The 13,694-nt window shown below is 39.4% G+C and overlaps 1 protein-coding gene across 1 annotated transcript in view; it reads right to left on the bottom strand.

The window, feature by feature from the left end:
- Positions 1–2,341: 2,341 nt before the first annotated feature.
- Positions 2,342–13,694, bottom strand: part of LOC144355835 (stabilin-2-like) — a 108,795-nt gene continuing 97,442 nt past the window's right edge. The window contains exons 55-60 of the mRNA XM_085497285.1: positions 12,077–12,190; positions 9,981–10,115; positions 7,172–7,294; positions 6,228–6,386; positions 5,749–5,847; positions 2,342–4,146 (exon numbers count right to left, since the gene is read on the bottom strand). Of these exons, the coding sequence (XP_085353411.1) occupies positions 4,114–4,146; positions 5,749–5,847; positions 6,228–6,386; positions 7,172–7,294; positions 9,981–10,115; positions 12,077–12,190 (663 nt within the window). The 3' untranslated portion in view covers positions 2,342–4,113. The remainder of the gene's footprint in view (positions 4,147–5,748; positions 5,848–6,227; positions 6,387–7,171; positions 7,295–9,980; positions 10,116–12,076; positions 12,191–13,694) is intronic.

Here is a 13,694-nt window from a genome sequence, read left to right as displayed (position 1 = left end):
TGTAATTATCTCACAAAACATTGGAGTCTAATTTGAACTGATAAAATAGTAAACACTGGCGGATCCAGAAATTCGGTAAGGGGGAAGGGGCTTCTATTGATGTGGACTGGGTTCGTCAATTTTTTTTTTCGGGCTGCGGGGGGGGGGGGGGGAGGAAGCCTGCCCCTAAACCCGCGCGTGATAAATATACTTGTTCAGTCTGAACTGTGTGTACATTATCATATACTGTCACACTTATCATCAAAGTTATATCATTTACCATCTGGAGCTTTGATACAAGCAAAGTAATACAATGGTGTTGAATGATGAACAATAGTAGTGTTCACACTTCACGAAGTACAGGGTAAGATTTAAGCTAATCTCATATGATTGCATATCGGATAGACCCAATTGCGTTCACGCATAGGAGGAAACAGTGGTTAGCACGGGCTAAGGAACACCCAAACTTATTAAGAATATACAAAATCTTCAGTCATTTTAACTATGATTACTAAGTATAGTAACTAGGAAGGTATACATGTTAGTTCTACGGTTATAAAACAATACCAAAACAAATTTAGAAAGTGCAGATTGCAGAATAACAGGAAGTATAGGTAGCACAGAGACTCATCGTCAGAACAATATCTCTATGCGTGTTCGCATTGATTATCATATCTGAGATGGCATATCGAAATGAATAGTTATAAATATAATAGTCAATCTTCGAAACGCACATTGAATGGCGTCTTGGGCGTTTAACCCGTGTTAAGCGTTCACGCACGTTTTCTTAGCACGGGCTAAGGTATTTGACTTCTTAGCCCCTGCTTTGGAATGCTACTAATAGTTCAAATGTTGATTCACAATTAATTATATAATTATTCCAAACTCACTGTCCGTAGGGTACAATCAGATTCATCCGAGGATTTACATACATTTCAAAATGCATCTATGAATATAGTTTGAACAGTGTGCACTGACATATTGTTGCAGTTTAAGTCACATTCATGAGCATCGTTTTCTATGAAAATATTGAACTGTTTTCTTGAATGCTGAAGGCTGGTATTCATAAATACATATAAAAATTAAGGTACAGGTTTCTGATGCACACTGTATGTGGTACATGATGTAATTGTACGAAGAAGAATAGTCAAAAATAAGATCCTAAAATTTTCACTTCATTCTTATTGGTAGAAACATTACTACAGGTAGGTATGATCACATGGCCACCACATGATACTAATAGCATTGCCAACACACCCACATCAAACACTGATCGCATGGCCATCATTCCCACATCAAACACTGAGCACATGGACATCACTCCCACATCAAACACTGAGCACATGGACATCACTCCCACATCAAACACTGAGCACATGGACATCACATCCACATTAAACACTGATCACAAGGACATCACTCCCACATCAAACACTGATCGCATGGCCAACACATCCATATCAAACACTGATCACATGGCCATCATTCCCGCATCAAACACTGATCACATGGACATCACTCCCACATCAAACACTGATCACATGGCCAACATTCCCGCATCAAAAACTGATCACATGGCCATCATTCCACATCAATCACTGATCACATGGCCATCATTCCCACATCAAACAATGATCACATGGACATCACTCCCACATCAAACACTGATCACATGGACATCACTCCCACATCACTTATCACTTCCACATCAAACACTGATCACATGGCCATCACTCCCACATCAAACACTGATCACACGGACATCACTCCCACATCAAATACTGATCACACGGACATCACTCCCACATCAAACAGACATCACTCCCACATCAAACACTGATCACATGGCCATCATTCCGCATCAAACACTGATCACATGGCCATCACACCCACATCAAACACTGATCACATGAACATCACTCCCACATCAAACACTGATCACATGGCCATCATTCCCACATCAAACACTGATCACATGGCCATCACACCCACATCAAACACTGATCACATGGCCATCATTCCACATCAAACACTGATCACATGGCCATCACACCCACATCAAACACTGACCACATAGCCATCACACCCACATCAAACACTGATCACATGAACATCACTCCCACATCAAACACTGATCACTCCCAAATCAAACACTGATCACATAGCCATCATTCCCACATCAAACACTGATCACATGGCCATCACACCCACATCAAACACTGACCACATGAACATCACTCCCACATCAAACACTGATCACATGGCAATCACTTCCACATCAAACACTGACCACATGGACATCACTCCCACATCAAATGCTGATCACATGGCCATCACACCCACATCAAACACTGATCACATGTTACATGTTTGCATAGTGTGATTTATTATAATTTATTTCTCACATGCAATATAATTAATTGAACAAGTTCATGATTTTAGATGCAACAAAAAATAAGTAGTAAACTTGCGTAGATACATGGCAACCTGAGATGGTGATCCATGGTGCAGTGAACGAGACGGGAGATAACAGCTGACCAATCACAATGTGAGCTGTAAAACACAGTACTGTACTATTTGATTGAATACAGAATAGTGTGATTCATCAAATCGTTACTGTCACATGTCCTGTCATGGATGGTAGTGTGCTAGGGGTCTCATGCTGCAATGGCTGTGAAATACACATTGCACGTGTATGATGCTATAACTGTGATGTTTTCAATATACAGTAGAACTTTAATTTTAAACATTCTCATTGTAAAAATAGACTCTTTGCTAAATTAGCTATTAGCTACTCAGTGATAATACCAAGTAGCTAATTTAGCTTACTGAGAATGAAAAAGCAACCCAAACAACAATATTGCCATATAAGCTCACTGTTTTTCTAACAAAGTAGCAATATTTGATATCAGCTCACCATTACACTTGAAACATCAATATCCTATTGCCATTTTTGTAAACAGTGAGTTATATCGCCAGTTGGGTTGCTTTTTCATTCACAGTAAAATTTATTGCTAAATAAAAATACATATGTTATATAGTGTTCTAAATTTTTTCACATCTAATAACAACCATCTAATTAAGACTGCTAATTAAAAATTAGTTAATTTATTTGATGCTTTAAGACAGCATATAAACAGAAGGCACCATTTTCTTTAAATGACAAATAAATCGTAAAAAGTTTTAAATAAAAAAAAAAAAGTATTAAACATTGATTCAAAAAAATCCTGAGAAAAAGAACATTTTATTAGACCTTGCTACTTGGATCAAATAGTTGATTCCCTGCATCAGGTTTCATGCTGTCTGATTAGTGTCCATCAGTGTGGAAACTAGCAGAAGACCAAATTTCTAGTTTATGGCCAACAGAGGGCGCTATTCACACATGGAAGCAGACTTGTATACATAACAAAAAAGTTAAAAACGTCAATCATAATCAATTTACTTTGGTGTATTTTTCTTCGATTTCGACTGAATGTTCAGCATCTGTTAAACATACATTGAAACATGCTTTGAAAGGGTTAAAAGTTTTTTTTTGTAAATTTTGTTCAAAATAAATAAAAACTGTATTCTTGAATGAACCATGAAAAAAGGACAGAAAAAACATACAACCAATATTGCCTCATGATATTTACAAGTAAAAAAAACAATGAATAAATAATATTAACATGAAAAACTGTACAAGGAAATTAAATCAAAAACCATACATCTGAAAATAACACCTTAATAATTGGCGCCCTCATACCACCAGCTGCTATTTTTTTTTGTTTTTCACTATAGCTAACAAAAAATAGAAAAGCACACCTGCTAACATCACAGTGATAAAGATTAGCTTTAAAATATCATTCTTTGACTGATACAAGATGAGTCATGCAAAGCTGTCTACAGATAAAAACAAATGATTAATAGGATAGTTAAAAAATATAAGTATGTATTACATACAATAACTTTATCAGTTCCAAATTAAGTGATATACAAGTTTTGATTTACTATTAAAATTGACTTTGTCATCTATGAATGCTATATGTAAATACTGCACTTAAGGCATTCTGGTCAGCACCGCTGTCACTTTTATATATAATATAAAGGCATCTCAACTGGAATGTTGTTAAAATATATAGACATCTATGTTTCACTTTAATCTAAGTTGGCATTGTCTGCAGATGTATCCTGTCAAGAAAGAATATTTAGAATTACAAGAAGGCAATTACTACACTCCACTGTGCTGCATTGTCCTACAGCCAGGAATTTGTGATGTTGACCACTGTGAGAGAGAGCCAGAAATTAACGAGAACCAAGAATTTATGGCCTTGAGCAATGTATGAATGATCACGGATTTCTTAACCCAGGTCATTGTTAGCGAGAACCAGGAATTTATGGCCTGGAACAATGTGTGAAATGGTCTGGATCTCTTGACCCAGACCATTGTTAGTGAGAACCAGGAATTTATGGCCTTGAACAATGTGTGAAATATCCTGGATTTCTTGGCCCAGGGCATTGTTAGTGAGAACCAGGAATTTATGGCCTTGAACAATGTGTGAAATATCCTGGATTTCTTGACCCAGGTCATTGTTAGAGAGAACCAGGAATTTATGGCCTGCAACATTGTGTGAAATATCTTGGATTTCTTGACACAGGCCATTGTTAGCAAGAACCAGGAATTTATGGCCTGGAACAATGTGTGAAATATCCTGGATTTCTTGGCCCAGGGCATTGTTAGCAAGAACCAGGAATTTATGGCCTGAAACAATGTGTGAAATATCCTGGATTTCTTGGCCCAGGGCATTGTTAGAGAGAACCAGGAATTTATGGCCTGGAACAATGTGTGAAATATCCTGGATTTCTTGGCCCAGGGCATTGTTAGCAAGAACCAGGAATTTATGGCCTGAAACAATGTGTGAAATATCCTGGATTTCTTGGCCCAGGGCATTGTTAGAGAGAACCAGGAATTTATGGCCTGAAACAATGTGTGAAATATTCTGGATTTCTTGGCCCAGGGCATTGTTAGTGAGAACCAGGAATTTATGGCCTGGAACAATGTGTGAAATATCCTGGATTTCTTGGCCCAGGGCATTGTTAGAGAGAACCAGGAATTTATGGCCTGGAACAATGTGTGAAATATCCTGGATTTCTTGGCCCAGGGCATTGTTAGAGAGAACCAGGAATTTATGGCCTGAAACAATGTGTGAAATATCCTGGGTTTCTTGACCCAGGCCATTGTTAGAGAGAACCAGGAATTTAAGGCCTGGAACAATGTGTGAAATATCCTGGGTTTCTTGACCCAGGCCATTGTTAGCAAGAACCAGGCATTTATGGCCTGGAACAATGTGTGAAAGAGTCTGGATCTCTTGACCCAGGCCATTGTTAGCAAGAACCAGGAATTTATGGCCTGGAACAATGTGTGAAAGAGTCTGGATCTCTTGACCCAGGCCATTGTTAGAGAGAACCAGGAATTTATGGCCTGGAACAATGTGTGAAAGAGTCTGGATCTCTTGACCCAGGCCATTGTTAGCAAGAACCAGGAATTTATGGCCTGGAACAATGTGTGAAAGAGTCTGGATCTCTTGACCCAGGCCATTGTTAGAGAGAACCAGGAATTTATGGCCTGGAACAATGTGTGAAAGAGTCTGGATCTCTTGACCCAGGCCATTGTTAGCAAGAACCAGGAATTTATGATCTGGACAACTGTGAGTCAAAGAATTCATTGATAAGAGAGGGGTCTAAATAATTGTGAATGTGATGAGTTATATAATATGACAATGCTTTACATACTTTTACAGTATCATCATAAAGTGGATTATCAAATGCAGATTTCTCACTACTTAATACTGGAACTGTACTCAATGATACACTGTCACCATGAATGGTATCCTACAGGAAGAAAAAAATAAATACTTATTTCATTCAAAATAGAAACAACATATGTAGATTTGATTTGTAAATAAACTGCATGGTATAAACTTCATACATATATTCTAGATTCAGTATTACTACCTTTCTTTAAGTCACTTTTACTAAATAAATATGCCCATTAGTGCCTAATGGCATCTGAATCTACATCACTGTGTTATAAGACAATCATAAATCCAGTAAGATGGAATGTACACTATCCCGGAAACAAGTATTCTTTTTATAAAGGTACATGCTCTTGTGACAATATCACAATGCAGGGAAAACAAACAAGCTTTCCCTTAATAAGAATCCTAATTATGGAATAGAATGAGCATTTTAAAGATTTTTTTAATTCTTACCCTTGTGAATGAGGCAATGTGATTTTCAGGGAAGCTTAACTTCCTTCTTTTTCTGCGGTGCCAAATATAAGCTAACAATACTATCACCAATAATACTACGACACTCAGCACAACCACTGCTATGATTCTATTCAGTCCACTATGCGATTCATGTTTGTACTAGAGGATAAATACAAGAATTGAATGTAAAAACTCATATACATGTAAAATATCATGTGCAGGTGTCAACAAATTAAGTGTAGGCGTCAACATATTATGAGTAGGTGTCAACAAATCATTTGTATGCAAGTCATCAAATTATGCGTATGTGTCAACAAATTATGCGTTGGCGTCATCAAATTATGTGTGGGTGTCAACAAATTATGTGTAGGTGTCAACAAATTAAGTGTAGGTGTCAACAAATCATTTGTATGCAAGTCATCACATTATGTGTATGTGTCAACAAATTATGCGTTGGCGTCATCAAATTATGTGTAGGTGTCAACAAATCATGAGTAGGTGTTCATTAAATTATATCTAGGTGTCAACAAATTAAGTGTAGGTGTCAACAAAATATGTGCAAGTATCAACAAATTATGTGTAGGTGTCAACAAATCATTGTAGGGATTCTTAAATTAATTATGTCCAGGTGTCAACAAATTAAGTGTAGGTGTCATCAATTTATGTGTAGGTGTCAGCAAATTATGTGTAGGTGTCAGCAAATTATGTGTAGGTGTCAGCAAATTATGTGTAGGTGTCAGCAAATTATATCTAGGTGTCAACAAATTAAGTGTAGGTGTCAACGAAATATGACACTTAATCAAGAAAACATTTTCATTCATACATATTCTACACAGATCAAGAATATGTCCAGCATAGACCATTGCTAAGGCCAGACCAAATATAGAGATGTACATAATTTATACTTTTGTGTAATTTATACTTTTGTATTCTTAGGCACTTACCGGACGGTTAATAGCTGCTTCAGGCAGTGGTTTTGATAATGGTTTTTTTATAATGTGTATGTAACCATTGGTAGTAGGTATATCAAACTCCAGTATTTGAATGCGATTTGCATACCAATTATCCTTAACAAAAAGACAATATAGTAATTAGTTTATAATGATGCTAGAGCAAAACTCTTATTACTCAAATTAATATGCAATGCTTTATGTGAGGTTACTGCATATTCACAGGGTATTCAGTTAATTTGTCAGTAAAACAATGAGTTCTAATGTAATCTTACATCTTCAGTAGCAAACTATAAACCCATTGAATAGATTCAGGTTCGTGGGTAAATTTTTTATTGCTCTGTGAATAGTAGAACATACTCAAAAAATGATTTTAAATTATAGGAAACAGGCACAAACATTTGGGACTTTTAAAGCAATTTTAATTATGAGCATCGGCAAAATTATCCACTTATCTTCAGTTTGCCCTGAACATTGAATAGGTAGCTCCCACGACTGTTGTTTGTATGCCATTGTCCTAGAATGCAAAGCTTTAAAAATAAGCTGGGCATTCTTTTGTTTGTAAAGACGTCGTAGAAATAGTGTACAAAATTCAGGTCAAATTTGAGAGCTAATTAAGTTTCAAACTCTCTGAAACACCAGAAAACACGAACAGAGATAAGGCTTGTTTTATGAAAGTGACATCTATTGTCCACAAAAATGGCTATCGTATCCCTACTAAATGTCAAAATTCACCACACTCCGATGCTTGATGATTTTTAATCGCCACGGAAAAAAAATTCAAATACAGTGGCCCCTCGCTAAGTCGCGGGTGTTGGGATCCAAGCAAAAACCGCGACTTATCGAGGGCCGCGACTTACCGAGGGACGTCGTGAAAGAGGGAGGTCGTGCATTGAAAAACATATAAAAAGCACATATAAACCCTCGGTTTAGTTAATTGATGTATCATCACATGTGTCAGGCAGTATTCGAATAAAATCATGATTATGTTTGCTGTAAACATTGCGTTGATTATTTTGTTTGTGTCTGATATTATGTGGGCCGCTTGCTGTTGCTTGCGACTTCGACGGTAACAGCTTCCAAAATAAACCAGTTTCATCGCAATTATAAACATGTTCGTCAAAATAACCACCTTCATAGATAATTTCTCTCAGTTTTTCGGGAAAAGATCCGACAGCGTCAATGTTCCCAGATCGAGCTTCGCCTTGGATTGAGACTGCGTGTGTCGATAGCGTGTCTTCTTTGCCATCGGAAGAACCACCCTGAACTGGCCTTAAATTCAAAGTCGTCATATCTGAGTTGTATGCTTTGCATTGGGTGATGGGACCAGATAGTGGAGTTCCGGCAGACCGTTCTTAAAGAAACGTAAACAGCTTTATCGGTGTCATCATTGTCGGACACTTTCGCTTGTTTTTCTGTTCAGTCCCGCCTCTTGGTCAACTTTGAAAACAAATTTACTTTTCATTTTTTACCCACCCACGAATAGTGGGCTCAACCACGTGCAACCCTTAACTTGGTTTGACACGGTCGATCGCCGTGAGTTTATGGCGTACGAACAGGCTGTATAGCTTTCGCTTTGACATGCTGCTCAATTGAGAAATAGAGATCAGAATTCTATGAATTCAACTCATTGTAGCGAGTTTTTGTAGAGGTATACCAAAATGGGACCGGCCAAGAAGTACGTACGGTCACTACTCGACACCCCTGTTGACACCTTGAGTAAGGCCACTGTTGCTCATTGCGTCTCAGCAATTGACGGACAATAGGTGTTAAGTTGTCTCTTTAACGGTTAGTTAAAAACACTATGCCACGAAACATTAGTCTTTGTACTTCAAAATTGCTGTCAAAACACAATAGAAATTTTGGGAGCCATCCAAGTACCCGCGACTTAGCCGAATCGCGACTTACCGAGGCGCGACTTAGCGAGGGGCCACTGTATTTATAATTTGAGGGAAACTGACAATAAAAATCATTCACGAAGTTACAACCTTGCATGAAAACAGTCATTGTGTTATCACTAAAGGAGAGGCATAATGGGTTATGTAAAGCCAATCCATATGGGTGGTTTGCGTTTAAGGCGGAGTTTAAATTTAAAGTTTTCTCTAACCTTAACAAATTATATTTTATGACGCACTGTTTTTCACTATCCTTAGTAAAAACGAACTGTGCAAAGTGCAAACTACAGTTTGAATTTTTGTGTGTAATGTATTGTGTTTCAAAGAATATTTTAGTAATAATTTTCTACACAATGGCTATTCACAGTTTTAACTACTCAATTTCAAGACAAATTCAAAATGAAGTCACATTGCAAAAAAAACTACTGTAAATCGAGGCAGGCATTCAACTGCAGACGAGATGGCCTATAGAAATACCTTATTCTAGAACGTACTTTGTGACATCATGACTGTTTTGTTTTGTCGACAAGAAAACAAAAATAAAATGTGACTCTGTTTTGCACGAAAATGAAATCACGCTATCTCGCCATTTATTCCTCATTCACGAAAAAAAATAAAAATATTTCACACTAAGCCACTTTTTGCCATTCTTTTTAGTCTTGTCTGTTTTTTGTAGTTACAAGGCTAGTTGATCGTGCTAGAGGTAAATAAACAGGAAGCCAGGACAGGAATTCACAAACCGCCACACCGTACTGAGGCCAGCAACTCATTTGCATATATCATATAACAGTGAATTTTCAATGAAAGAGCAACGTAAACAAACTTTCGGGACATGCACATGCCTTGGTTTTCTATATATTAAAATCGATTGGTTGGTTGTAGAAAATGTTGTCATACCATATACATACCTGTCTACTTTCGTAAAGCGAAATATCATCATGCTCATTCATGGTAGAATATTTTCTGTTGTTTTCAAAATCTTTTTTCATCATTGCTGGTACATTATTGATAATATGGCTTTTGATTCCTTGAATATCAAAAGTCTGTGTGACAAAAACAAGGACTATGTTAAGTGTGGAGTGATACGTGTTGTAATTGTGATAATTAAAGCAATTATTTTGAGCGTATTAATATTTGATTGTGAGAAGATAGATGTGAGTGAGGTGTGTGAGGGAGAAGCGAGGGATGAGTGAGAGGAGTAAAGGAGTTGGTAAAAAAGGAGGGAAGAGGTTTGAGGAAGCACAAGTATTGTCAGGAGAGAATGTGAGAGGGAGGATGTGAGGGAGTAGAAGAAGGAATGTTTATATAGAGAGAAGTCAGGGTGAAGTGATAGGGAAGAATGTTAAAAAGGACATCAGGAGAGATGTGATGAAATAAGTAACAAGTGGAAGGAATGAAGTGGAGTTTGTGGAAAAAGTTAAAGGATGTGAGGGCGGGTTGACAGGGAGATGTGATGGCGGGTTGACAGGGAGATGTGAGGGCGGGTTGACAGAGAGATGTGAGGGCGGGTTGACAGGGAGATGTGAGGGCGGGTTGACAGGGAGATGTGATGGCGGGTTGACAGGGAGATGTGAGGGCGGGTTGACAGAGAGATGTGAGGGCGGGTTGACAGGGAGATGTGAAGGCGGGTTGACAGGGAGATGTGAGGGCGTGTTGACAGGGAGATGTGAGGGCGGGTTGACAGAGAGATGTGAGGGCGGGTTGACAGGGAGATGTGAGGGCGGGTTGACAGGGAGATGTGAGGGCGGGTTGACAGGGAGATGTGAGAGCGGGTTGACAGGGAGTTGAGAGTAAGTGTGAGAGACAAGTGAGATAAGAAGGGTGTGGGCAAGGTAGTAGGGGGGAGGGGTAGTGACAGCGAGAGGCGAGTAAAGAGTGTGAGGGGAGGTGTGTGAGGAAGCATTGAGGAGTGTGAGTAAGAACTGTGAGGGTAAAGTAAGAGGGACGAGTGAAAAGGAGTTACGTGAGCGAGGAGTGTGAGGGAGGACTGGTGGTGTGAGTAAGAAGTGTGAGGGAGGAGAGGGGATGTAATTAAGAAATGTGAGGGAGGAGTAAGAGTTAGAGAAAGAGGTGTGGGCAAACAGTATGAGGGAGGAGTGAACGGTGAGAGGAGTGTAGTGGGATTCAGTTGGGGGCGGGGGGTAAGAAGGAAGTGTTTGAGGGAGGAGTATGAGGAAAGGGTGCCAGGGAGGATTAAGAGGGAGAGGTGAGAGGGAGAAGTGAGAGGGAGAAGTGAGAGGGAGAAGTGAGAGGGAGAAGTGAGAGGGAGAAGTGAGAGGGAGAAGTGAGAAGGAGGAGTGAGAAGGAGGAGTGAGAGGAGGAGTGAGAGGGAGGAGTGGGAGGGAGAAGTGAGAAGGAGGAGTGAGAGGAGGAGTGAGAGGGAGGAATGGGAGGGAGAAGTGGGAGGGAGGAGTGGGAGGGAGAGGTGAGAAGGAGGAGTGAGAGGGAGAAGTGAGAGGGAGAAGTGAGAGGGAGGAGTGAGAGGGAGGAGTGAGTGGGAGAAGTGAGTGGGAGAAGTGAGAGGGAGAAGTGAGAGGGAGAAGTGAGAGGGAGAAGTGAGAGGGAGAAGTGAGAGAGAAGAGTGAGAGGGAAAAGTGAGAGGGAGGAGTGAGAGGGAGGAGTGAGAGGGAGAGTGAGAGGGAGAAGTGAGAGGGAGAAGTGAGAAGGAGGAGTGAGAAGGAGGAGTGAGAGGAGGAGTGAGAGGGAGGAGTGGGAGGGAGAAGTGAGAAGGAGGAGTGAGAGGAGGAGTGAGAGGGAGGAATGGGAGGGAGAAGTGGGAGGGAGGAGTGGGAGGGAGAGGTGAGAAGGAGGAGTGAGAGGAGGAGTGAGAGGGAGGAATGGGAGGGAGAAGTGAGAGGGAGAAGTGAGAGGGAGGAATGAGAGGGAGGAGTGAGAGGGAGGAGTGAGCGGGAGGAGTGAGAGGGATGGGTGTGAGTTAGGAGTATGAGAGGGATTTAAGGGAGATGAAGGTCTGAATCAAATTATTCTACCATATTATACTTACACTATTTGGTGGCATGCTGCCATCTATTGGTATAAATAGCGTCAGTTTTGAGGTGACATCTTGGAATATTTTAATTAATTCATCTCCATCAGTGGTTTCAGATCGCATGATTGCCTACAGAAACACAATTCAGTATCACATCAGATTAAATAAATAAACAAGTCAGTGGAAATGACACAGTCCCTGTTGGTATTTTTTCAAAGTGATTTCTTATGAGCTAAACAACAGATATCACAAAAGGTTGATTATGTACATTTGTGTTAAATGTGATTGGTCACGGCATTTCATAGATATACATTGTATGGCCGTGGAACATCATTTGCCAAAAAAAATCTTTGAATCAGATCAGGAAAGAAAAAAATACATGCATCAAGGTCCCGCATGTTCGATGTACAAACCAAATTTTAATGAAATATGTGTGACATGATGTATTTGTGAAGTTTGAATGTGATGAGCCAAGGCCCTGAAACAGAATTTGCTATAAAACAGCCACCAGTCACCCATTGGCCATTTTGGAGGAGATCTTTAAAAAAATGCATTCAAAACACCAATACAAACCAACTAAGTGACCATCAAGGACTCATTATGTTAAACAAATCAAGCTTGAATGATGTACTATATGTTTATGTATAAGTGAGTTTTGGTTCTGGAATGGCAGAAATGCTTGATTTTTATGAATTATTAGCTCTAAAATGGCCACCAATCAGCCATCTTGAATTGGATCATGAAATATGCAAATGTAGGATATAATGTGTGTGAAGTTTGAAGACAACTGGGCAAGACGTGTCCGTGATACAGATGTGAATGAAATGAAGGAGGTGAAACTACATCCAAACAGGAACTAACGAGTTTTCGGAAAAAAATAAGTATCCAGAAGCTTTTTCTTTTTTCTGGGCCAAAGGTAGGCGACAGTGCTGTAACCATTCTGTCATTAAACATTTCTTAGATAAAAGAAGCAAAAAAAACGATGCTTTTTGTCTAATTATCAACGACAAATTTACTGAAACACCAATACCAACCAACTCAGTGACCATGCATTCAAAACACTAATATCAACCAACTCAGTGACCATGCATTCAAAACACCAATACCAACCAACTCAGTGACCATGCATTCAAAACACCAATACCAACCAACTCAGTGACCATGCATTCAAAACACCAATACCAACCAACTCAGTGACCATGCATTCATACAGACAATACCAACCAACTCAGTGACCATGCATTTATACAGACAATACCAACCAACTCAGTGACCATGCATTCATACAGACAATACCAACCAACTCAGTGACCATGCATTCATACAGACAATACCAACCAACTCAGTGACCATGCTTTCAAAACACCAATACCAACCAACTCAGTGACCATGCATTCAAAACACCAATATCAACCAACTCAGTGACCATGCATTCAAAACACCAATACCAACCAATTCAGTGACCATGCATTCAAAACACCAATACCAACCAACTCAGTGACCATGCATTCAAAACACCATTACCAAGCAACTCAGTGACCATGCATTCAAAACACAAATACCAACCAACTCAGTGACCATGCATTCATACAGACAATACCAACCAACTCAGTGACCATGCATTCAAAACACC

This window comes from Saccoglossus kowalevskii, chromosome 3 (assembly GCF_978046115.1).
Source record: "Saccoglossus kowalevskii chromosome 3, keSacKowa6.1, whole genome shotgun sequence".
Lineage (NCBI taxonomy): Eukaryota > Metazoa > Hemichordata > Enteropneusta > Harrimaniidae > Saccoglossus > Saccoglossus kowalevskii.
Note: the sequence above shows the minus strand (reverse complement) of the source record. Positions and strands in the feature narration are given on the sequence as shown.